Source organism: Lynx canadensis, chromosome B1 (assembly GCF_007474595.2).
Source record: "Lynx canadensis isolate LIC74 chromosome B1, mLynCan4.pri.v2, whole genome shotgun sequence".
NCBI lineage: Eukaryota > Metazoa > Chordata > Mammalia > Carnivora > Felidae > Lynx > Lynx canadensis.
The window spans coordinates 43,827,982-43,854,227 of NC_044306.2; the positions used below are offsets into that span (position 1 = coordinate 43,827,982).

Here is a 26,246-nt window from a genome sequence, read left to right on the forward strand (position 1 = left end):
TGTTTGGTGGCAAGGGGTGGGGCTACGCGCGGAGAGGCCTGACCTGGCAGGACTACCTTGGGTCGGCTGTGCCGGCCGAGCTTTGCTGTTGAGGTCGGGTCTCTTCCACTGGGCCCGGGAAGATGGTGCTGGGTGGTTGCCCGGTGAGTTACTTACTTCTGTGCGGCCAGGCGGCTTTGCTGCTGGGGAATCTACTTCTGCTTCACTGTGTCTCTCGGAGCCACTCACACAACGCTACCGCCGAGCCCGAGCTCACATCCGCTGGCGCCGCCCACCCAGAGGGCTCCGCCGGCGCTCCGAGCTGGGAATATGGCGACCCCCAGTCTCCAGTCATCCTTTGCTCTTACCTGTAAGCTACCCAGTCGTCGAGGTGGAGATGGAGATGGGGCCAGGGATATATGGGTGTTGGGGTTGGGGGGGAAGGGAGGCTGCTTTTTTTTTCAGACCCTCTTCACCTGAGGACCTGATAGTCAACACGCGGGAGGTAAATACCATGACAGGTTTCTCACTCCTCTCACCCGTGCAGGGGAAAACCTTGTGTGTCAGTGGCAGATCCTTTGGGATCCCGAAAAAGGACAACTAGGAAGGAGTGACCTCATATAGCCTCCGGAAGAAGGGTACGAGGTTGTGCCTTCTCTATCCTGCTCCCTTTAACTGAAGGAGAATCCGTCGTATGTGCTGGTACTGAGGCACAAATGGAGTAAATTACTTACCGTTGCCTACAAGGCACTTTCCTTTTTTTAAAAAGCAATATCCTGTTGCAGAACCAAGTTTTTAACATCTCTTTTTAGTCCATAAGAAAAGGCGTTTGGGAAATGCAAAAGAGAACTGGGAACCCTTTGGCTTCAATTTTGCTCCCATAGCCTTGTGGCTCTTTGCCTAGGGAAGAGGAAGCCTTGGCAGAAGTAGAATCTATGTAGAAATCAACCAGAAACACTCCCTTTCCCCCAATTAAAGGATGGCTGTTTGACCTGCTGTTCTTCAGTCTGATTGACAGCAACTCTTGGGTACAGTCAGAATGAAATTAAACCCTAGAAAACTTGAAGCAATGTCTCTTGCTTGTTTTGTTTATATATACATAAACAGCCACTTGTAAAAACCATATGAGATGGTGATCATGATCTTACTGGTGATTTACAGACCTGATGAATTTATAGAATGTGACGACCCAGTGGATCATGTTGGAAATGCAACTGCATCCCAGGAACTCGGTTATGGTTGTCTCAAGGTGGGTTTTTATTTTGTTTTATGAGCAAACTCTTCCATAGAGAAATAGTACTAGGTAAATGCTGTTATAATAAAAGTATAGGGGTATGAAGTTACCTTTTTGTAGACTGTATTAGAATGACTTACTGGAAATTTCCATCATGGCCAGGGTCATTAACTGAACAAGACATTTCACTTCCTCAGGAAGAAGCAGTGTCTGTGCCAAAACTACCCAGGTGCACAGACTAACCTGTCTTTGATTCTTTGGGCCATTGAGATTGACTGATAGAAAGCTATTATGTAACCTCATTATCTTTCAAGTGTGCACTTGGCTGAAAGAGCAAAAGAAAGGTTTATGCACTTTCTAAAACCAATAATGGATTGAGCTGTATCTTTATTACACATGCATTTGGGGCAGTGATCGTTCTTTTCACCAGGCAAGCAGTTGCCATCTACTTCCTGTTTTCTTAGGAAATAGATGGGGTCTATCAGTATATGCCTTTGTAGGAGGTTATAGTATTCAAGGAGAGGCCTTTGGTAACAGTGGCCTCTTGATGGAAAAAAGCCATTCATTTCCATTAATAACATCCTACTTAGTGTCCCCAAAACCAGTCAAGTTCATGTACCTTCCCCTCGTATTATGCAGCATAATGCAAGTCAAGATTCAATCAGGTATAAGAGAGTTATGGGAAAACATTGTTTATACTAAATCAGAGACAAAGGAATAAACCTGAAAGTAGCAAGACCAAAAAAGCAACTCTTACTGCAATCATGTGTAAAGAAGTATTTTCAATACAATGAGATCTTGTTCTATTGATAATTATCAATGAAGGTTTGAGTTAGCATTATATAGAGATCACTTACTTTTGCCCATTTTAATTAAAAACCGAGTTGATCCCGTGAAGGCACTCAAACTGCTACTTTCCCCAGAAGTCCTAGAGAACCAGTACTCAGGCACCTGAATCCCAGGGAAGGTATGATTTCCAAGTCCCTTCCCTTTGAGGATGCTCCAATGAAAATACTAGTGAAGTACTTAATAAGGTGCCAGGGGAGAATGTACAGCTGTGCTTTCTCTACTAGAGTTCAGTTACATAAATGGTAACAGGTCCTGTTCTGAAATTTTTTTGCTGTAATTTAAACTAATAAAAAAATGTACTGTAGATATTTGATAATCACACATTCATGACCTAAATAGAATTCTGAGTCAGCTGATATTCTGAGTTTTTTCCTAATTATGTTCATTTATAATATATAAAGCAGACTTCTAATACACATTGACTTTTTAAATACCCATTTCCAAACGCTCCAGAATATGTTCTTTTTCCTGTAAATATAGGATAATTAAAGCATTGTGTCCATCTGTTCTAAATGACATTTAATGAAACTGATTGTAAAGGTTTTTACTATATTATTAAAGAAGCCAGTCACAAAGAAGAAAAAAAAAAGTTTACTTAAAACAATGCACAATTATGGTGGAATAGTTTAAAATCCCCTTGAATCACTAAATTCCTTGCTCTTGAACACAGCTTTACCCCAACTTTGTTAGTATAATTATTGTCCTGAGTCACCTTTTATTAATGAATATAAAGATATATTTTGTATTTACTTGCTTTGGTGAGTTTGGATTGTTTGTTTTGGTTGTTATGGCACAGTTTGGTGGTCAGGCCTACAGTGACGTGGAACACACTTCAGTCCAGTGCCGGGCCCTAGATGGGATTGAATGTGCCAGTCCTAGGACTTTCCTACGAGAGAATAAACCTTGTATAAAGTAAGTGTTACTTTGAATGGTTTGGTTGGTACTTAGAGGTACAGCTGTTTCTCTTGTCATCTCTTGATGTGACTTTTTCTTTTAAGTGTTAAATGGGGCACCTGGGTGGCTCAGTCAGTTAAGCGTCTGACATCCGACATCGGCTCAGGTCAGTGATCTCACGGTTTGTGAGTTCAAGCCCTGCATCAGACTCTGTGCTGACAGCTCAGAGCCTGGAGCCTGCTTTGGATTCTGTGTCTCCCTCTCTCTGCCCCTCCCCACTCTCTCTGTCTCTCTCTGTCTCAAAAATAAACATTTTTTAAAAAGTGTTAATTAGGGGCGCCTGGGTGGCTCAGTTGGTTGAGCGCCCGACTTCGGCTCAGGTCATGATCTCACAGCCCATGAGTTTGAGCCCCCACATCAGGCTCTGTGCTGACAGCTCGGAGCCTGGAGCCTGCTTTGGATTCTGTGTCTCCCTCTCTCTCTGCCCCTCCCCCACTCGCATTCTGTCTCTGTCTCTCTCAAAAATAAATAAATATTTTAAAAAAATTTTTTTTTAAAAAAACATTTTTTTTTAAGTGTTAAAGGGGCAACATGATTACTACTGTGCATAATCCATGGACAGGGGCAATGTGGTTATAAACAGAGAGGACCCTGGACCAGAGGCCAGAAGTTTTAAATGTCTCTTTCATCAACTAGCTAAGTGCCTTTGGATGCCCAGAGACTAAATCCCTCCCTAACCTACAGAATAAAGGAGTTGGACCAGATGATCTAGTGCCAAAATTCTTATGATAGGTATAAATCCTGTGAAAATAGCCTTAGTATTTCAGGAGTAAAGGTTTTATTATGAAAAGTGTGGGTTTCTCTCCTTGAAATAAGTTTATCTTAAAGAATTAGGGTCATTTCTGTAAATTTTGCTTGAAGGCACAGAATGTACATCATTTGCTAATAAAGAGTCTGTGATGTTTAGTGATATTAGGGCAACTGCAATTGAGTGTCATTGCAGTATGTAAGACCCAAGTCCTTATTGAAGAAACCTCACTTTTAGTTGCCACAAAACAGCAGAAGGGTATACGAAGATCAGTGTTCACCTGATGAAACACGACAGCACTTCTTTAGAGAACTGTATTCAGAAATACAGCCTCAGGAGCCTGCCTGTGTCAGGGAAGGATGCGGGCCCAGACTCCCCTCTACCAGACTGTCTACAGAGCAAATGTGCTTGACTGTTTCTTGTCTAATCCAAATCCGTATTTGTTCCTATAGGTCCCAGGTAGTGCTCTTTTACAACACTAGACCAACTAGAGATTTTCTTCAGGCGGGGGGGGGGGGGGGGGGGGGGGGGGGGTGGGGGGGGTGGGGAGGGGTGGAGGGGGGTGGGGGGGCGGGGGGGGTAATATCCGAGGCCACAGAGGAACTGCTACACTATCTCTTCACTTATGTTAAGTTCATTAATCATTAAATGTTTTAATTTTCATGTGGTAAACATCTTCCTTTTCATTCCTTCTGTCTAGATATACTGGACACTACTTCATAACCACTTTACTGTACTCTTTCTTCCTGGGATGTTTTGGAGTGGATCGTTTCTGTCTGGGACACACTGGCACAGCAGTAGGGAAGCTGTTGACACTTGGGGGACTTGGGATTTGGTGGTTTGTTGACCTTATTTTGCTTATTACTGGAGGGCTGATGCCAAGTGATGGCAGCAATTGGTGCACTGTTTACTAAAAAGAGCAACCGTCATGGCCCAGAGAGGCACGTCTTCTGAATTCATCTCTACAGGCTCAAAACTCTTCCTTGATGCCAGACCTGACCATTACTTTCCCTCTTTGGAGGGAATGGGTTTGGTTAGGAAGGTTTCTCTGGACTCCGGGTTTTCAACCCAAATTTTACCTTGCAGACTAGAAATGACAAACCAACAGTGTTTGGGAATCAAGTGTGTACCTTTCCTCATGTACAAAATATAAAGGATAGTGACTAACTTATAAGCTGCAGAGGGGTTTGCGTGCTCTTTATTTCTGTACATTGCTGTATCTTTAATACTTTGGAGCAAGTGGACCCAACAAGATGAGAAAGTGAACCTTGTGCCTTTTGTGACCCTAAATCTTCATGCAGAAGAGATCTGAAGCTGAACCAGTGAAAATCTTCAGCAGAAGTAAAATGGCCATGGATTTTAATACATACTGAAATTCTGACTTTCTGAATTTAAATTGCAGAATAAATTTTGCCAACCTGGAATGCTGTTTGGTACTTTCAGTAGGTAGAATGAGACTCAAAATTCTGTTTGTTTTGCCAAAAGCTAGGCATTTAAAATGAACCACTCTGTTAATAATCCTACTGTTACATCACTATTTTGCCCCAGAGGCAGTATATACAGTACAATAATTTCTTCATTTCAATTATATTTTGAAAGCCCAACAATATCAGTCATATCTGGGTTAAGCTATCCTCTTGGCTATCCTATCCAAAAATTAGTTATTCACTAGTTTAGAGAGCCTACGTTTTAGGCTGGTAAAAAACATATCATACACCTAACTGTAAAACTATTCTTCACAATTATGTAAGATAAGGTGAAAGAAAAACAGATGCTTAAAGGACAGAATTACTGAGTACTGGGTAGAGTTAGGATGTGATTTATGGGGACAAAGAGAAACTGAACATATTCTGTCAAAATAAGTGTGGTTCCAGAAGCTCTCACTGTGGGCTATAGTAGTCAGTAGGGAAAGAGACAACCAGGCTTTTGCATTCCCAAATCACGGGGAATAAAAGGAAATGTTCTGAATTATAAGTGGTTTTAAAAGCTTAGTTCCCATCCTTTGCAATTTAAGTTGAAAAGAACTGCTAACTATAAAGTAAAAGGAGGACTTTGTGGACAAACTAAGAGCCTGATATTCAGGATAAATTCTAGAAACAATCAAGGTAGAAGTACTCAAAGTTTAGTCTCATAATAGTTGACTTAAAGACCAAGAATCACAGTTAAAAAAAACTCTGGATATGTTCCATCATTATGAATCAGCTTTTCTAAAAGTTTCAGCTTTATTATCCCTGATAAATATGCTCACTGTACTTCTATTCTTAAATGGTAGCAACTGTGAAAAATTAAAACAGATTATTCTGTCTTGAAAGTTCTGTGCCACATTGACCTTAACCTTGTTGTCTACAATAGTAATAATTGGTAGATTCTTATTCATAGTCTCTATACTATAAGTATATAGTATTTTTTAAATTGTTGTAGGTCATGAAGAAACTAGACCCTCTCCCCAGGAAAAAATGCACATAAACATAAAATTCTGCATAGAATTTAAGGAGACACTGTATTAAAAAAAATAACTACTAAGAGAAATCTGGAAAACAAACTAAAATTAAAACCTTACCAAAAATAAGATACTACTCTAAGCCACAAGTCCTGCCTCATCTCACACTTTTTAAAAAAATCTCAGGACTGGGGCGCCTGGGTGGCGCAGTCGGTTAAGCGTCCGACTTCAGCCAGGTCACGATCTCGCGGTCCGTGAGTTCGAGCCCCGCGTCAGGCTCTGGGCTGATGCCTCAGAGCCTGGAGCCTGTTTCCGATTCTGTGTCTCCCTCTCTCTCTGCCCCTCCCCCGTTCATGCTCTGTCTTTCTCTGTCCCCAAAATAAATAAACGTTGAAGAAAAAAAAAAAAATCTCAGGATATTCACAAACCCCCACCAAAAGCTACTTTCTTTAAAAACAACACTTTGGCAACTTTCAGACTCAAAATCATTAATGTTGCCAGGAGGATGAGCTAGGGTAAAAAGGTAAAAATCTATAAGTTATTGAAGTATCTGTCTTATAAAAGAAGCCCTTCTCACAGTCAGAAAAGCTTTTGGAGACCACTGTCAGGGTGATCATGAGAATCTTTAATATTCTCTGTGACACTCTGCAGTTGCCAGTGTCAGTTTGACTTGCAAATGATGCCCATCCTCTGCATCTATAAACCTTGGCCAAATATGATACAACCTGAAAAACTGGGAAAAGGAGTATTATTAACAATTGGATTTCCTTTGCACTCTGGATTCAGGTTGTTTCTTCATATTTGGTGTGTGTGTGGATGTTTGTGTTATATCCAGTTTGTAGCTATAGTGAAGTTTTAAAGTCCTAAAGCGGCCTTCTGTCAAGGTTAAATTAGAAACTGTGCCTGTCTTTCAGTTGTTTCTTTGTTTAAATAAAATGTTATCAGTTCCCAGACTTCCTGTCCTTCACTTGCTTTAGTAAGGCTTCTTAGCAACCAACAGTAGAGCACCCCAACCAAAAGGTCCCTGAATGTATGTGTGTTTTAAAGCATTCATTTTTCTTTATAAGAAAGAGAACCTAAAACTTGCCATCTTTGGTACATCTTCAATACAAACCAGGTAATATAGCTTTGGTTTTGTTAGATAATTTCTCTTTAAGGCAAGATATTTAATTGATTATTTCAGGTGTGACTGTCAGGATCAGAGTTTGACTTCCCCGACGAACCATCATGGAAAGGGAATCACTGTCCTTAACAGCTTGAGTAACATCAGTTGTGGTGGTAACAGGTTGCCCATTTATGCTGACAATTACATCGTGGTCTCTCAACCCAGAGCTGGGGGGGGGGGGGGGGGGGGGGAGAAAAGAACCATGAAACTGTAAGTTTTGCTTGTCCCCATCCAGAATTTAATGTCATTTCTTGGCATTATTTTGCTGTCATTAAACATACAACCAGGAAACCAGAAATAGCCTCAATCCTTCCAAATATGAGGACTATCCTAAGATAGTCCTGGGGACTATCATCTGGGGACAACAGTCTTACTTACCTTTATAAAGTCAGTACTCTAACAATCATGTAAAAAGTTTACTCCTCCCGTATATTGGATTTGGTTTGGAATAGGGAATTTAGCTTTTGGTTTTTATCATTCTCTGACCTCTGTAAACCTCAAGCAAAGATGAAGCAATATATTTCCAAGCAATATACATTTTTCCCCAGACAGTTGTACTCTATCAGTTTGGTTTTGACAGCCCACTTGTCCCATCTTCACCCATGGTTGTGGAAGTAGACTACGCTGAGCTGCATGGTGGCTCTGCTTTCAGTTAGTCAAAAACCAGTCACCCCTCCAAGTCTAAATATTTAAGGCTCTGGTTGTAGGCTCCTTTTCCCCAAAGCTGTGATTACATTCTGTCTCCAACACGTTTGCTTCACATAGAGTACACAGTCTAGAAACAAAAAGCACCTCCAAACACAAAAACACTGCAATCATATATGGCCATGCTGATGATTTCTCTTAAAGTCAGTAATAGGCTGGAAGAGGCTCATCAAATGAAATGACTCCAGGAGACACCATTTTAAAGAAATGGGAGGGGTGCCTGGGTGGCTCAGTCGGTTGGGCAACCGACTTCGGCTCAGGCCATGACCTCATGGTTGGTGAGTTTGAGCCCCGCATCGGGCTCTGTGCTGACAGCTCAGAGCCTGCTTTGGATTCTGTGTCTCCCTCTCTCTCTGCCCCTCCCCCACTCATGCTGTCTCTCTCTGTCCCAGAAATAAACATTAAAAAAAAATTTTTAATAAAAATTAAAAAATAAAAAAGATATGGGAAGTCAAAGGAAGGATGTGGGAGGATTACCAAGAATGTGGAATTTTTTTTAATAGAAATTTAAAGCAAGAGGCTATGAAAAGAAGTTTGAGGGCAAAGCTAAAAGCATGGAAAACCTTTAGAACAAGGACACCTCAGGAGGATGACTGGGGCAGTGTACAAAGAAGAAACTTAGTTCATTATAGTTCTGTGAATAGAAGAAAAAAGATAAAGAAACCTGCCAGTTATTAGTGTAAACTACACACCAAAATGAGGGAGTGAGGCTTAGCCAGGATAAATGATCTTTCCCATGTCCTACAGCTTGGAAGAAACTAAAGGATTTGATCCTGGGTCTTTCAGACTTGAAAACCCACCTGGCTACTCACTCTGCCTCTCAGAAACAAGAGAAGGAGCTACAAAACGGGATAATCCAGGGGTTAAGCCAGATTCCACATCCCTGCTCTCTGGATAATTATGTACCTCTCAAGTAATTACCTCTCTGTACCACAGCTGCCGTTTCTATAAATTAATGCCTATATCATAAGACTATTGTATGTTCTATAAGTATGTAGAACACTTAAAATGATGCCTGACATAGTGGTTAATAAGTGCCAGCTGTTATTACTATAATAATTGTGATTATTATTAGATATAAGTGGGTGAAGCCAGAAATAATAGATTTCTGGTTTATCGGTGAGTTCAAGCAAGTCCCATATTTTAATGTTCATCCAAATCACCTGCAGCTCTTGTTTAAAATGCAGATTCTGGGGCACCTGAGTGGCTTCATTTGGTTAAGCATCTGACTCTTGATTTTGGCTCAGGTCATGATCACGGTTGGTGAGATCAAGCCAGGAGCTGGGCTGCATGCTAACAGCATGGAGCCTGCTTGGGATTCTCTCTCTTTGTCTCTCTCTCTCTCTCTCTCTCAGAATAAACATTTTTAAAAATAAAAATAAAATGCAGATTCTGATTCAGTGGTAGAGCCTGTCGTTCTGCATTTCTAAAAAGCACCAGGTGATGCCAATGCTGCTGGTCTACAGACCACATTTTGAGTAGCAAGGACTTGGAGAGCTGAAAGAAATAGCTTTGGCCTTGAGCCAAAAGTTAAAAATAAAGGGGTGGGGGGAGGGCAGGAAGCAAGAAAGTTTAGAAAAGCCTATGACAAGCCAAATTTAGTAACATGAGACCTACTACTTAGCTATTCTGAACAGTTAGTACCCTGTGGTTTCTTCCCCCTAGTAAAAGAGTTGCCATAGTCTAAAAAGGTGACTGAGCTCTTGAAAACCAAAAATAGTGAGAAAGGGATATTGAAGAAGTATAAGAGAGAGACTCAGGAAAATAACTGTAGGACAAACCACCTCTTCCCTCAGTAGTTAGTATAAATGTTTAAAGACAAGAGTAAAATCAGCTGAGCACTTCTTTGATAAGCTATTCTAGCCTTTGCTTTATTTACATTCATTCATTCATTCAGTGCTGGCCTCTGATACGGTCTTCCAGAGTTCAAAGAAAAAAGTGTCTGAAAGTACCTAAAATATATTATTAAACCATTAGTCCTCTGAATTCTTCCTGTTCTTAATAACTAAGGTATCGAAAGAATAGATTTGAGAATTCCTAGCAAAATTAATTTAAGCTTATGCTGTTAACTCATCATGAATTCTTGGGCTACAAAGAACCATCCCCTTCCCAAAAGAAGTCCTTCCAAACACAAGTATTCAAAGTCTAAATCCACACTGTCCAATAGAAACGTAAGGCAAGACACATACATAATTTTAAATTTTCTGGTAGGCATATTTTTTTTAAACTTTTTTAATTTTTAGAAATATCTTTAAAAGTAGATGAAACTAATGTTAATAATATACCTATTTGGGGGCACCTAGGTGGCTCAATCAGTTAAGCGTCCACCTCTTGATTTCAGCTCAGGCCATGATCTCACTTGTCATGAGATCGAACTCCACGTCAGGCTCCACGCTATCGGCGCAGAACCTGCTTGGGATTCTCTCTCTCTCTTCCTCTCTTTCTGCCCCTCCCTTGCACGTTCTTCTGTGTGCATGTTCTCTCTCTCAAAGTCAATATTTTAAAAATATACCTATTTTAGCTCAATATATATATTATCATTTTAACATGTAATTTTTTAAATTATTAAGTTATTTTCCACTGTTTCATATAAGTCTTTGAAATCCACTAGAAACAACACACACCTGTTATGCTACTATACAACATCTTACACAATGCAGTGATTAAGGTATGAAAGGCAGTCCTTCCAAAACAAAAGGTATGTTTAATGGAAAAATATTTTACATCCATTACCTCTTTTTTTATTTAAATAAAATTAAAGAACATTCAGTTCCTCAGTCACACCAGCCACATCTGGGTATTCAACAGTCATGTGCGGGGAGGGCCACTGTACTGAACAGTGCACGTCTCAATCCAACACACATTTTACTACGGCACGTGAGCTGCGCTCTTACCTTTCAGCAGCTGTTCCTTGAATCACCTCATACACAAAAACTCCAGAACTCACATCAGGGAAATCTGGATCTTGCCTTTTCATCTCTTGAAGAAGGCTAAGAAAAGTGAGAAGAGTTTTCCCGGAAGGTTAAGAAACACAATGACTTAATAATCTTCAGAGCCCTGGCCAAAATCTCCAACTCAGTAGGTACTCTTATCTGTTCTACTCAAGGCTCCAAGTGGCCAGGGAGAATTCCATCAAGCCGGTCACAGTTATTCTTCCCCGGGGGTGGTCTGGTTCTCTGCCGAAGCCTGGGACCATGGGACATTATAAGGTAGAGCCACAGAGAAAGAAGCTACTGAAACGTTCAGCAAATATTGGTGCCAGCAGAGGCACCTACTCAGTGACAACAAGGCCCTGCAGTCACAAGAGTAGCTAGTTGTGGTCCAAATGCTTTAGATCACCTGTTAAGACTGTCCAGCTGTGACTTTTGCTTCTGAAAAACAACCCAGACACATTCAAACCCACGCTTACTTCATAGTGAGAGGCAGCATCCGCAGACCGAGATACTTCTTCTGTGAAAGAGCTTTTCCTGGAAAGGAAAATTAGGAAAATTAACAAGAGTTCCTTTCTTTGGGCAGAGCATAAAAGACACCAAGTCATGGATTATCCTTACTATTATTATAACTGCCTTTTCAGGGGCGTCTGGGTGGCTCAGCCGGTTAAGTATCCAACTCTTGGTTTCGGCTCAGGTCATGATCTCATGGTTCATGGATTCAAGTCCTGGGTCAGGCTCTGCATTGACAGTGCAGGGCCTGGGGTGCTCTCTCTCTCCCTCTATCTCTGCCCCTCCCCTGCTCATGCTGTCTCTGTCTCTCCCAAAATAAGTAAATAAACTTAATAATAACTGTCTTTTTGGGGTGTCAGCAATGAAAATGCTTCAGAGAATCTTTGTCACTAGCATGAACACTCCTCCCATCCACTCCCATTTCTAGCCCATGGGTTTCCTTTCCACCACAATTCACATATTTCTGGGGACGATACATGCCTGGCTTTGTGCCTTGTCTCCCAATATTGCCACTCAAGCCAACGTGATAAGAGCTGGGTATTAGTGACTCAGTATTCTACAGAATTCCTAATGGCAGTCTCTATGATAGATTGAGTGCTCCTGAAAAACACAAGAAAGGAAGAAAAAGTCCTAACTCCCCTCACCTTTCAACTGGCGCTCATGGAATTCTGCCAAGAACTGTCGAATTCGATCTGAGGGAATTGCGAAGGAGATTCCCGCGGTCACCTTGAGTGTATTTATGCCAATCACATCACCATCCTGGCAAGGGAGGAGCCATCATTAGGTCTCCAAGTCATGCAAACTGATAGGTGCAAAACTAAAACCAGCAGAGGAGAGAGTGAAGCCAGTCACTGAGGGTCAGAACACAGAGGGGCTAGAGGAAAGCGGACTTCAACAGAGAGCAGCGGATGTTACCTTACGGGACACACAGCGTTGTAGGAAAACCAGGGGAGGGGGGGATACCTACCCATGTGCAAATCCCTACTGAGGACATTTTTTAAAATCTTGAGCTCATTTTTTTCCTTCGCCAAACTGATTTTAAAAGTGAACCACAGTTTGTATTTTGACAGGAATAAGAGGACAGGGAGTATTTGCCTTTTCTGCTTAAATGAAACTAAAAAAAACATGGAAAAGGCAAAAAGGCAACACTTCAGTGAAACTATTCAGGATTAGCTAATTGACCTTAGAGAACAAAGCTCTACAAGGCCAAAGCTGAGAAGTGGGAAACACTTTCCTCTTGGTGCACTTCATCATCCTTTAGCCTTTGTTGAGTAATGGCAAGGGTAGAAAAGAGACTTCTGATCATACTAAAATACGTATTATAGGGGCTCCTGGGTGGCTCAGTTGGTTAAGCATCCAACTTCGGCTCAGGTCATGATCTCACAGCTTGTGGGTTCAAGCCCCACATCAGGTTCTGTGCTAACAGATCAGAGCCTGGAGCCTGCTTCTGATTCTGTGTCTTCTTCTCTCTCTGCCCCTCCCCTGCTTGCTGTGCTCATGCTCTCTCTCTCTCTCAAAAATAAATAAACATTTTAAAAAATACATATTATGGGGCGCCTGGGTGGCGCAGTTGGTTAAGCGTCCGACTTCAGCCCGGTCACGATCTCGCGGTCCGTGAGTTCGAGCCCCGCGTCAGGCTCTGGGCTGATGGCTCAGAGCCTGGAGCCTGTTTCCAATTCTGTGTCTCCCTCTCTCTCTGCCCCTCGCCCGTTCATGCTCTGTCTCTCTCTGTCCCAAAAATAAAAATAAAAAAATAAAATAAAATAAAAGTACATATTATAATTCAGTAGGTCTGGAATGTGGCCTGAAAATGTGCATTGTCTACTAGAGTAGACAATGTGTCTACTCTAGTAGACTCATTGTCTACAGGAGAAAGCAGGTGCAAAAAATTACATGCATTGCTAAGCAAAAAGGGGCTCAGTAATTTCACATACAATTCATCCTCCAAAAAGTAACTGTAATGTGTAAAGAACCAAAAACAATCAGCTCAAAGGGACTCAGAAAGCATGATCACAGACTGTCTCAAACAGCACTACACTCTCATGCTTTCCCCACATAATTGAGCAACAAGAAACTCCCATTTCCACTAGAGATGCTGAATGAAACTAAAGAAACATGACAGAGCAATGGATTCTTACTGTGGCTTTTCTGTCATCTCTATCAAGACTAAATTTAACCCTGAACAGACCACATCATGTAGTTAGCATCTTGGGATCAGGAACAGTTCTTCATATGCAGCAGCAGAGGGGTTTCAAGGATAAACCCTACATAGTACTGTTGGTCATTTAACATCTATTTTAGTTTAGTGCCCAGGACTTGTGTTAACTACGCGATGAAGACAGAGAGCATGCTCAAGAGATGTCAGTAAGCATAAGTAAACCCTAGCACTCTCAGTTTGATGAAATCACATGCCAGGATGATAAATCCACTGTAGATTTAAATTTCTGATAACTGGTTACTTAAACGATGTAATAACAGAAAAGCATCTTACCACAAATCTCTACATAAGGGTGACATCCTAGTCTGCATCATGGAATTTGTAAAGTCTTTGAAAGTGAGGAAGAGACGTGAAGCAGCAAGGAAAGTGGTCACTTACCAAGTTCACCAGCGGTCCCCCAGAATTCCCATGCTGAAGACAGAAATTTGGAAAAGTCAGTACTTTTCTCCTTGTCATTTATACATGGTTCCTAAAGAGGTTTACCAAAAGCAGCCTACGCTGATGAGTGCCTGTTCCTCCTAGATAGGCAAAGCCGTGCCCCCGTCATCACCAACGCTGAAGTCAGTGCCAATGAAGGACAACAGCAAAAGGACCACCACCTTCTACAGCAGGGGGTGACCCCTATGACAGACCTAAGAGGCTACCATGGATGCCAATTATCACATCAAACAGGCTGAACTCTAACAACATGGCATGCCATCCCTCTCGTGAGGATCTAACTGTACTCTGGACATCCCCAACAGGCCAATGGGAAAAGAGGGCATTCTTACATGTCCTTCTCACTGTCCTGTCAGTACCTAACGGGTTGAGGATGGCCCTCCCAAGTGACTTACGTTAATTATGGCATCAGTCTGGATATAGTCCATGTTCGAATCCTTCAGCCCCAGCTCTTTGCCCTCTCTCTGTGTAGTGCTGACAATTCCTGCAGTCACCGTGTTCTGCAGAGAAAACGGGCTGCCCAAGGCCACCACGAACTCTCCAGCCCACAGGTCAGATGACCTTCCCAGCAGCAATACAGGAAGGTCAGTCTGCACAAGACCAGAAGGGATGGGAAGGACAGAGAGGTGAAAAACAAATCAAGAACAGAATCAACCAGTATTTGTTTTCAACACACATATGACACCGTCTCTATCATTTGGGCAGTTAAAATCCAAGAATCACCTACCCACCCACATACATTCTACAAGTGCCTGATGCTTCTTCCTCAAATTCCAGCAACCACCAAACTCTCTCACTTGATAAGATGATCAGTATCATCTCTAAAATCTAAAACTATTGCTTTGTAGAAATTACTATAACTAAACCACCAGTGAAGTAGCTGATGAACATAAACTGACATTAGCAACTTAGCTCGATTCCAGCTCAAAGGTTCCTAGTCAAGGTTAAGCCATAAACAGAAAGGAGATCACCCAGAGCAGTGCTTCTCAAATTTTAACGTGCACACAAATCACTTGGGGATCTTATTAAAATGCAGATTCTGATTCTGTAGCCCGGGGTGGGATCTGAGATTCTGCATTTCTAAAACATTCTCAGATAACGTCAATGCTGCTGAAGTGCAGATTACACTTTGTGTAGCAAGCACCTCAAAGTATTCCTCAGCAGCTTTGAATCCATTGCAATCATTCCTAGTATTCTAAGGCAAGCAGAAACAAAGCTTCCCAGAAGCAGCATCTGTTGAAAAAAGAGGTAAAGGAGGCTGGATAGTTAATAGAAATTGTTAGGGATATACAGATGGGCAGAGAAGAAAATAAACAAAGGAGGAGTGAAAAACAGGAAAAAAAAAAAGAAACCAGAAAAGAGCATATACCAGGTAGAAAAGATGTGTGGGAGTGGGATGGGAAAGAAAGTATCAGCAAATTGATGAAAATCCCCAGCTGTACAGACTGATTTGGCCCTTGCATACTCACGTTTGGCTCAATCTTAATCAGCGCAAGATCCAATTTATGGTCAATGTCCTTGACAGTGGCTTCATACTGGACCCCACTCTGGAGCTCCACCTGGATCCGCTGCCGGTTGGTGAGGACGTGAGCATTGGTAACAATGAGCCCATCCTCAGACACTATGAACCCAGAGCCACTGGATGCAGGAATATCCTTGCTGCTAAGAGGTGACCTGTCTCAGCAAGACAACGGCATAAGCAGAGGGCAGGAAAATTAGGGGATCTATCACAGTCTGGGGACATGGGAACCTCTCATTTATCAAGCATACTGCCACCACGGTTTTCTCAGACATTTTACTTTCTCCTGTTTTCATGCTCTCCATGTGTAATTGGATTCTGCATGTTCAATGCCTTGGCCATCTCTTAGGATCACGAATGAGAGCTGATTCCAGCTCCCTTTTTCCAGGGACCACCTCTGACCCCCACCTTCAGCGATGGTCAGAGCAGCAACCCTCTGCTTCAGAGACCTAATCTAATCATGCTACTGGGGCCAAACGTGGATCCCACGTTACTGAGTGCCACATTACTGAGGCCCCAGGCAGGGAGAGAGTGTAAGAGAAGGCTGGTTCCAGCTTGGATCCACTACTAACTGGTCTTGTCACACATGATTCCTTTCCATGCAAACGAGCAGCCTGAGCAAGATCACCATCAGGATGCCTTCTAGCTCTTACATCTGACTCTCAGATTTTGTCTGTGGGAGATGAGGGAGGGTGAAACCCCAGGCAACTAAGTGCAGAGGAGTGGCCCAGATTTGGAAGTCAGGAACCCTACGCTTCCGCTCTTTGGCTAAACCACCCTGAACAGATTACTCAACCTGTTTTGAGCTGCGATTTCCTCACAGCAGGTTTTATGACTAAACGATGCTTGTAAAGCGGTAGCGCAGGGACTTAAGTGGGCAGGCGCTCATAAACAGACCGCTGGGCAGCTGGCGGCCGCCTCTTGCCTCCTTTACCTGCGGAACAGCTGCAAGTGAACCACGGATGGCGCCACCTTCTCCACCACGGCGGCGATGAAGTTGTACTTGCTCCTGAGCCGGCCTACACTCCTGGTCCCTGAGAAGAAATGCTCCATGCTTGGGGGCGGTGGGCGTCCCGCTGCCTGACCGCATCTGGTGTCCTATCCCCAAACTCCCGGTGTCTCTCCTCCTCCAGTTCCCTTTCCCTCCCCTTCCTCTCTTCGGGCTCCCCTTTATGTTCACGGCCATCCCGTAAGGATACGCCTTGAGGAAAACAGCTGTCATCCCATCCCGGGTGGGGGAAAAAAAAAAAGAGAAAGGGAAAGGGGGAGACGGTGTTTAACAGGCCTGGGGAGGCAAGTGGGGAGAAACCACATGGGAACTGGTAAGGAGACACCTAAGAAGGAAAGAAAATTGGGAACAAGGAGTTGAATCCGCAGGCAAAGGCGCAGGGACGAGCCTGCGGCTAACCCCGAGTACGGCGCGCCGCTTAGAGGAGTCGCGAGCGCCCGAGCGCGCGCGGGCCGGCGCTCACCTTGGTCGGCGCAGTCGCCCTTCAGCACGGGCACGGCCGGGAGCGCGCCCCGGAGGCGCGCGGCGCGGTTCTCGGCGCGCAGCGCGCACAGGTTGGGGTAGGTGCGCCCATCGCTGCCGCACACGGCCGCTCCCGCCGCGGGGCAGCCGCAAGTGCCCATCCAGGCGCCGCGGAAGCGCTGGGCGCTGAGCGGCGCGCGGCACTGCAGCCCCGGGGCGCACCGCCGGCCCAGCGTCCCGCCGCAGGCCTCTCCCTCGGCCGCCGCGCAGACGCGGCAGCAGCGGCAGCGGTCGAGCACCGGCGTCGCCCCAGCGGAGCAGGTGGGCAGCGGGGGGCAGCGCGTAGGCTCGCAGGCCGCCGGACAGGGCAGCGAGGGCCTGGACTTCCTAGCCTCGACCCTGGGCACAGGCAGCGGGGGCAGCAGCAGCCACAGCAGGAGTTGTCCGAGCGCGGTGGGCCGCAGCAGAGATCTAGTCATTCTGCCCCCTTCCTTCTTCGCTCTGTTCCAGTTCCTTTGGTCTCGCAACTGCTCTAACGTGACCAACACTTTCTCCCGGCTTGGGTGCCGCCTCCGCCAACCCCCAGACTTTATGGGGCAGAACCTGGCAGATCCCACACGTATCACCCACACCGTCCCCGCCCCGGGGCCAGGTCTACCCCCACGCCACGAAGAGAGGTCGCCAGCCCTGCCCTGTGCAGGCACTTACCTCGGGAAGTCCAGAAAACCAGTAATAGGGCACACTGACTAGAGAGATCACCCACCCACGGACAGAAGGTCAGCGTTAGGAAAACATACACCATATTTCAGTATTTCACATGGTTTTATTACAAAACAAGCAACAAAACAGTTTTAGAAAATTATTTTTGCTACATACCAATTAGTAGATCACATAAAATGAGAAGCATAACAGTTTCCATGCACTCAGCTCAGTGCTTGCAGTGAGTGCATTTCACAGCTGAAACGTACTGGTTCAAAACACAAAATCATGCCACACCATAAGCAGTGGGGGAAGGGGTCAAACAGTATATTTTTGCCAATATTAGCTTTACTCAAACTCTACTTAGCATGAGTGACTGTGACTGCTGCAGGCAATAACATGGAGGAAAAAAAGGATGAGGGGAAAAAAAAGTGATGTTGGTAGAAAAGATTTAATAAACTGCCCATTTTTGATATGTTCAAAGTTTATAAACAAAGCTCATTTGGGAAACTCAATTTCCAAAATGGTGTTACTTCCATGTGCCTGTTTATCTGGTCAACAGTGAAAACTAACATCAAATTCCACTGCTCAGCTACTCAATCTGCTATTTATTTATTGGTTGCTTTTACTCGTATCAGAGCACAGTTATATTTAGGAAGAAAAAGAAAAAACCTTTTGTGTCAAGTAAACTACAAAGCTGGGCCTTACCTCTGCTCTTTTTCACTCAGCATTCTACTCAAAAATAAACGTATAACCTCCAATATTTTGACCTGAGTCCACTCTTCACCTTACTAGGGTTACAATGTCTCACAGGATGCAAAAGGCGAAACTACATTTACCAACCACCACAGAAATTCTTAAGCTTTCATTCTTAAGCTTAAGTTCTTAAGCTTTCAAGATAGTGAATGGTAAATAGTTCAATTATAGGGAAGACCACTTGGGGCACCTGAGTGGCTCAGTGGGTTGAGCGTCCAACTTTGGCTCGGGTCATGATTTTGTGGTTAGTGGGTTCAAGTCCCATGACAGGCTCTGTGCTGACAGCTCAGAGCCTGGTGCCTGCTTCGGGTCCTGTGTCTCCCTCTCTCTCTCTCAAAAACAAACAAACATTAAAAAAATTGAAAGCCAAATGCTTTGATTGCATAGGCACCATCTTTGGCTCACATGTGAAGTGACATTAAAAATTGTGATGTGAAATTGGTCAGAAGGTAAGAAATATGGACACAAAAGGAATTCTGAAATAAGGTTTGGGAATTAGAATGCTTTTAAGTGCCATTGAAGATAATTCTATTTATCTGGTGTTGGAACCACATTAACAATGTTCTCACTTGGTATTCCCAAGTATTTGCCATCTACAGTCCTTGTTTCCATCATAATAATACAGTCTAGATTTATAAGCATATTGAACTCACATTCTTAAAATAGACCCTACTGAATGAGAAATATATCAGCTTACTATAATGGCCAATTAATTTAGCAGTAGTATTCTAGCAGAGAGTTTACTTAACAAAAGAGAAATGGATACATTTTTGCCAGAGGATGACAGCTTTCATGAGTTGGGGGATGTTTAAAGAGATCTCAAAAGTTCCTAATTTATTTTTGCTAGTGCAATATCATTTATTGTGTACCTTCTTTGACCTAGCCAAAGAATTTTCTTAAGGAAAATTTGAAGATGAAACCAGAGATGAGGAGCTTTAAGAATTTGAAATGGCTACTTGAAGCTGTAACCTCACTCACCCATGAATAACTAACTCCCAAAGCACAGATTTCTGAGGACAAAAGTCTACAAGAGTCTGCAAAAAAGAGTGGGGGGAGAGAAAAAGAGAGAGATCCAGTAGATGTCTTTTTTTATAACAGGACCACTAGGCCAAACAATGCAAGGGAACTACACTGCATTAAAGGAACAAAGATTTCCCTCAAGCCCCTAGGGGTTTCTGATGACATGTTTTTACCTCTGCATTACATCTGGACATAAGGAGGGGAAGATATTCACTTAGGTAAAAATGCTTCTCTCAGTATCTTCCTCTACTCTTTAATTTTTAATTTAAAGGTAACTAATTGATCTAGCTGTTGAAAGGTATAGACAGAAATGAGTTAGTTTTTCTCTCCCTTTACGGAACCCTGGTAAGTTAGCAGTAGGCCACATTAAGTTAGACAAATTCTCCCAGGGACCTGGAAATAGTATCTTTTGTCAAGTTGAAAGAAGGTAGAAATTTGGGTGGAAAAGGCAATCTATGCTCTTCTACCTGGGAAATCTCTAGTCAGCAATGCAGAGCTTCTAAATCAATGTTTCTATGCATAGTTTCTATTTTATTAAAAATATAAATACCTCTCAGGATTATCCTTGTATCTCTTCACTGTTAAGTACATGGAACCTTATCATATTACAAGGTGTGATCATGCAAGTACACAAGGCTTCATTCAAAGGGCAACAGAAAAAGTTAGAAAGAAAGCAAATCTGCCAGGGTATATAATATACAGCACTTAAAATTAGACTAATATCAGCCCATTGAAGAGAGCTGTGAAGTAAGGATTCAAGAAATCCATCTGTACTAAAACAGACCTTTTCTTCTGTCTGGAAAACACGGATCAGAAAAGTTTATCTGGATGAACTATAATCCATGTTTTCCCAGCACCTGCTTCAAAACAATTCTAACACTCTAAAACAGAGATCCGATCTATCACACAAGTGAATTATCATACACTTATCAACCCTTGAGACTTCCAAATAACGCCACTTCAGTGGAAATGTCTGCCCTATTCTCAACAGTCGTAACTTTTAACACTGATAAACCCATCCTCGGGGCCTGACACAGAAACTGGATGGGCAGGTCTATCACTCACGTTGACATTATTTGGGGTCGTAGACAAGAACAGAATAATTCCCCAAACTGGCTGATGCACTGAGGTTGAATCTTTCCCCATACCTTACAAGAGATCCCTATTTCTTCCTCAGTGGAAGAGTCTCCCCTGGGAGGATCCACCTTAGTGGACATTCTGAGAGCTACCTGCCAGCCCCCAGATCGTAACACCTCCCCTCAGAATGTATCTCAGTCAAGCCAGAGCCTAGGTCTGCTGCTTTCAGCTGGGTCAGTTACCTACTCCTACTTCACTGTTAGACCTCAGCCAATAAACAGGAATAGGATAACCCAGATGACTGCCCAAGACTCTGTGCCCGGCCTGGAAACCTAAGGAAGAAACTATAACTAGGACACGGAAATAAAACTTGGTTGGGATGAAACTGCACTACTAAACCTCTTCTCACCAGAAAGACCTTGGAGTGGTCAAATGAGAGGCAACCTGCTCTCCACTGAGCATGCCTACAGGTCTAACCTCGTGATTTTCCAAGTCAAATACGCTGTATTATATTTAAAAAAACAAAAAAACAAAAAAACAAAAAACAACCGAATGGGCCCTCCCCACAGAGCATCCACAGGAATATGAGTGCCAAAGGGTCTCTGACCACCTTCCAAAAGGTAGGGAAACTGAGTCATGGCCTCCTTTTCTTGAGTCCTCCCCCCTCCCAGGGTACCGTGCCCTATCACACATCAGAAGTTCGTATGCTCTCATCATCAAGGCTGAACAGAAATGGCTTCTCCTTGGGGTGCTGGGGCTCTGATCTGTGCCTTATCCGGGAGCTGGGCAACACCCCAGAAGTACTGCTCTCCCCAGGTCGAGGCATGAACAAGGAGTCCCCAGGAGTCTCTTCAGCTGGAAGCAGCTTGTCCCCGGCCTGGGGGACAGGTGTCCAGGGTTGCCAGGAGGAAGCCACAGAGGGGGCTTTGCAGAGGGCTTTTTTCTCTTCCACAGCTGGCCGCCCCCTGCACAAGGCAGAGTTGGGCCCACCTGACAGGCTGGAGCTTCCAGAGCGAGTCAAAGAGATGGATCTAGAAAAGGACATATCCTACAAAAATAAAAGGGAAGAAAAAAACAAAAGAAAATAAGGGCTTTCCTGACAATGTCTACTCCAAAGCCCCAGGAAGAACAGCCACTTAGGATCACCACCTCATAGGTCCAGAGACCCCTGTCTATGGAAATCAAGTACAACCAACGGAATTCACTCCAGATGTGTCATGTTCTGCCTGGCAGGGAGACGTGTAGAACACATCAGAGTCTCTGTTTCTTTACCCAACCCAACTTGCCGCTTTCAAACAACCAAAAAATAAAAATGAAACTCTGTACTTAAATCAGTAGAAAGAGAAAACAAACAAGACAGCCTGGGGCTTCAGCTGCATCCAGAACAGGCTGCTTGCCTACATCACCAAATAAAACCTGACCACTCAAGCAGAATTCATCTCCAAGTTGACAGCGGCTGCGTACCAGAAAGGAAATGACTTACTCTGGGGTGGCATTTGAGGGCCTGGACAGCTGCCCTGATCTCCTTAATCCAGCTGTGCATGTCTTCTGGACTGTCCGCCTGCAAAACACCCATAGCACTTATGGAGAAATCTTTGGCACTGTGATTTCAGCTTTCAAGTCTGTGATTCAATTCTAAGTTTATGAAATTACACCATTAGAACTGGAAGGATCCCAGAGATCATCCAGTCCAGTGGCTTTCAGACTTTTGAGGACATTTTTTTCCTGCAAACTCTTATTTGACACCCCATAAATAAAACAGCTCAAAGTGGATCTGCTCTGCAGTGGGGCAGAGGCCGTCCCTGCTGAAGCCCCTCACCCCCACCCCCCACCGCCCGGAGCACAAATGGCCTCCTGCTTTACAGAAAAGGCAAATGGGGCCCAGAAAGCCAGAGTTCAACGTTTATTGCTGGTCTAGATTCCAGTTCTCCTGACTCCCAATGCAGTCCATCTTTCTACTACAGCTATCCAAACAGAATAATCCCATTTTCAACTCTAGTCCCGCTAAAGCCAAATCTTCTGCATATCCTCCAACATTCATATTATCTCTAGGAACAGGGCTTCCCTCAGAACACAAATGACCCGGGTCTGTTGTGACTCCATCCAGGCCTGGAGAGTTGGTAGACTCAGGGCACTAAGCTTAACAACATGTAGGACACTGCTAAACCTTTAAAAGGCATATCCCCCAGAAATGCCCACCAACGCCAGAAGGGGGCAGCAGCGACTCTGTGACAAAAGGAAGGAAAATCAAAACACCAAGGAGCGGCAGGTGGAGCCCTCGGAATTCTCAGTGCCTTCCAGCTTTATAGGGGTTGAGTTCAAGTAAACCTGGCAGATGTTTGCTGAGGCCCTCAGTCTTACAGCATCAGGTGCCAAGCACAGAGATGGGACCAGACCAAATTCCTGACCTCCAGAAATTTCTATTCATTAATCTCTCTCTGCCCCCTGTGCCTTCCCCTAACAGTCCCACCATAAATCAGAAGTGTGCATTTGTGTGCCTATGTACGGTATATGTAAACACCACGCTCCAGCCTGCAAAACTCTCCACATACACCCCTCCCTTTCCGCAGCCCCCAAATGATTCTTTTACTTTGCACTGTATTTGGATAAAACACTAGTTTTGGGTTTTGTTTTTTGGTTTTGGGTTTTGTTGTTTTGTTTTTTGTTTTTTTTTTTTAATCCTCATACTTGCATTCCTACCCCTTTCTGTCACCCCAAACAAACCCACATCGGTTAGGTGTGTGCAGAAGACACTTAGGAAAGAAACAGTGTCACATCCTGGCACGCTGCGTTAATCGGGTATAGCAGCAAGTGCTCAAGATGAACACCCCTCTCAGGTGCTAGAGCTGCAAACTTACGTGTATTCTCTCTCCACTGGGCTTTTCCCAGTTGTGTGACAACCTGATGGTTGGGTTTTCCGAGAAAAATCCATCACTAGTCCAAAAAGATAAACAGGACAAGGTGTCCAAGATCCTTCCAGAAGGTATTTTAGTACCATCAGACCTAGCCTGTTCTGCAAGTAGAACTGCTGGGAAAATGTAATGAACTCATTTAGGTAAAGCAGTTTGAACAGTGTCGGATGCACAGAAAGGGCTTCTTAAGTATTAGTTATCGTTTTTATTATTATTACACATGGGACATGAATGAAGCCTCAAACTGCAATATTATAAATATGTTAACTGCCTTCTCCCTGAGATTTTTTTTTCTGTTTCCTCATACTCAAACTGCACATAATTCCTACCTAAGGATGAAACTGTCAGGATCAAAAGAGATAACCTATTTGGTTACTTTGAATAGAACAAGATGGAGGTAATTAAATTGTCCATTAAGTAGAGAGACACACGATTTGGTAGGGGGCAATGTTAGAAGACTGGGAAAGAGAAAGATGGGACCTGAGGAGAGACAAACATCTCCCACATCATACAATAGGTCTGGCAAGATCCACACGACAACAGTTTCCAGGGCTACTGAGCTACTCTATCCCCTCCCACCACCCAAGCACAACACAGCACCCCCCAAGTCAAATGCTTCCCCACAAGCCACAGGCCACCTAACTGACTGTCCTTTAAAGCTCCACCAACATATTTGTACATCTTCTCTAGGAACTTACCTCCATCTAGCAAGGAGCCACTGAATAAGAGAAAACTAGGGACCACCTGACTTACCGTCTGGGAAGTCAGACACAAGAATCAAAATCCTATAAAACACATTTAGATTGTTTCCAATTCTCCTTTAGTATAAGTAATGCTGCTATTCACACCTTTGTGCACAAAGCTTTTTTCATTCTTACGATTCTAGGAAAATTACCAAAGACTTGCGTTCTTTTAAGGCTCTGGTTACATCTGGTCAGAGGGATTTCTGGCCAACAATATGGATTTCACTTACCACCAATATATTATTTTTTTACGTGCACCCTTGCTAGAATTAAATATTACAATTTTTAAGTCTTTGCTAATATGATGGGCAAAATTATTAAATCTCTTCCTGAAAACATTTAGAAATTCAGAGATGGAAATTATTTGCTAGTTATATTTTTCCCAATTCTCTAACTCCACATATGGACATTTTTCCGTTAGATAACCTACAGAGTTAACCAGCCATGAGGAGAGTAACGATAAACATTAGTAAGCATTATTTTAATGTTTGACAAATGTCATTTAAAAATATTATTCCAATAGAAAAGCAGATATTGTGAGAAAAATTGAGAAGAAACAGACTTCCACTTTATTGAAATCACAATTATAATCTCTAAATTCCTCAAGACCTCAAAAACTGTGTGCAAACATATGGCGTATGTGTATGTCTACCTTTTATGGAAGGCTTGTGCTTACCTTTCATCAAAACCCCCCAAATATCTTAAAATACCACCTCAAAGGAAGCTTTGTGAACCAGGGGTAAAAAAACAGTGCTGAAGTCCACACACAGCATGGAGAATTGCAAGAAGCCTAAATTATGCTTAAAACTCAATAGAATAAAAAAGGAAGTACCATGCTTATACCTTCACCTCTTCCTGGCGTGCTTAAGTGTGTGCATTTGTTTTGGGCAATTGGTTCAAAAGAAAAAGTACGGTTTCTGTCCTTGAGGGTAGTTTTGGAGGTGAGAGGAACAAAGGGTATTAAAAGCATGAGTCACCGTATCCTGATGTTTATTGCAGTCCTACAAGCTTTTACTGAGTACCTACTATGAGCCCAGCACTGTAACAGATGCCACGGTTTAAAGCAATGAATTCCACAGGTCATCAGTAATAGGTCTCCAGTCCCTACCAGGGTGGCTTCTCCTGCAGCTGCCCAACATTTGTCTGTTCCCAACCTCTGCACCTCCCCACCCTTCCCAACAGCTAATAATCCCTGCTTTCTCCCCAGGAACCAATCCCATCTTTAGACACAGCCCTGCCAGTATGATTGCCTAGACTGTGCACTACATAGTTCAAGATGCTGTCATTCACCCTGTAGTCTAAATTAAAACAGTAAGTATCTATCTTACTTACTGTAAGAGCTCTATACCAACACTCTGCAATTCACATAGGAGCCATCTTATTACTACTCTTATCCTGACATAGCCCCCTAGTTCTGACAACTAGGCCTATACCAAGTTACCCAAACCAGTCTGCACTACATTTCTCATCTGGAGTAACTACATCCTCCTACATAATACCCCTGACCTTCCATGAAAGGGAAATGGGGAAATGGTGACTGCTGCATGTCTTGTATTCCAAGGATTGAAATCTCATTTTGAACCCTTGCCCAGGACTGAGAACCTGCTGATAAGCTTGCTGACATCCCAAGCTTCAATACCTGATTACTGCCAGATCCTGGATCTTGGTCACCATGATCCATCACCCCAAGCTGATCTCCACTAGTTGTCTATAGCCACACCTTCTACATCTTTGTGCTCTGCACCAAGCTGCTTTTAAACAACACAAGTGGGTGGGTCCTGCTCTAGCACCTGACTAGGTGACTCCTACTCAGTTCCATAATTCACCAGGTTGATGATCTCAAACAAATAGTTTGCCTTCAGACATTCTGTCTCCT

General features: G+C 43.3%; 3 protein-coding genes across 3 annotated transcripts in view; 1 reads left to right on the top strand and 2 right to left on the bottom strand.

The window, feature by feature from the left end:
- The first annotated feature begins 21 nt into the window (after positions 1-21).
- On the top strand, positions 22-6,075 carry TM2D2 (TM2 domain containing 2). The gene is made up of 4 exons (XM_030312586.1): positions 22-349; positions 1,141-1,228; positions 2,859-2,974; positions 4,465-6,075. Exons 1-4 carry the CDS (start codon positions 123-125, stop codon positions 4,676-4,678), a joined length of 645 nt encoding a protein of 214 aa, XP_030168446.1. The 5' UTR covers positions 22-122; the 3' UTR covers positions 4,679-6,075.
- A 904-nt stretch (positions 6,076-6,979) lies between these two features.
- HTRA4 (HtrA serine peptidase 4) lies at positions 6,980-17,877 on the bottom strand. Its single transcript, XM_030312584.2, has 9 exons — positions 17,165-17,877; positions 16,627-16,726; positions 15,643-15,847; positions 14,569-14,763; positions 14,114-14,146; positions 12,162-12,276; positions 11,484-11,541; positions 10,969-11,064; positions 6,980-7,536 (listed from the first exon to the last, which is right to left on the bottom strand). Exons 1-9 carry the CDS (start codon positions 17,640-17,642, stop codon positions 7,371-7,373), a joined length of 1,446 nt encoding a protein of 481 aa, XP_030168444.1. The 5' UTR covers positions 17,643-17,877; the 3' UTR covers positions 6,980-7,370.
- An 89-nt stretch (positions 17,878-17,966) lies between these two features.
- PLEKHA2 (pleckstrin homology domain containing A2) overlaps positions 17,967-26,246 on the bottom strand; it is a 45,958-nt gene continuing 37,678 nt past the window's right edge. Inside the window, 2 exon segments of the mRNA XM_030312585.2 lie at positions 17,967-21,763; positions 22,199-22,276. Coding sequence (XP_030168445.1) covers positions 21,401-21,763; positions 22,199-22,276 — 441 coding nt within the window. The 3' untranslated portion in view covers positions 17,967-21,400.

Coding starts and splice junctions, on each gene's coding strand:
- TM2D2 (XM_030312586.1), top strand. CDS start 123: ATGGTGCTGGGTGGTTGCCCGGTGAGTTACTTACTTCTGTGCGGCCAG. Junction 350..1,140: donor GTCATCCTTTGCTCTTACCT/GTAAGCTACCCA, acceptor GGTGATTTACAG/ACCTGATGAATTTATAGAAT. Junction 2,975..4,464: donor GAGAATAAACCTTGTATAAA/GTAAGTGTTACT, acceptor CCTTCTGTCTAG/ATATACTGGACACTACTTCA.
- HTRA4 (XM_030312584.2), bottom strand. CDS start 17,642: ATGACTAGATCTCTGCTGCGGCCCACCGCGCTCGGACAACTCCTGCTG. Junction 16,727..17,164: donor GGGCGACTGCGCCGACCAAG/GTGAGCGCCGGC, acceptor ATTTCTTCTCAG/GGACCAGGAGTGTAGGCCGG. Junction 11,542..12,161: donor CCATGAGCGCCAGTTGAAAG/GTGAGGGGAGTT, acceptor TTTCCTTTCCAG/GAAAAGCTCTTTCACAGAAG.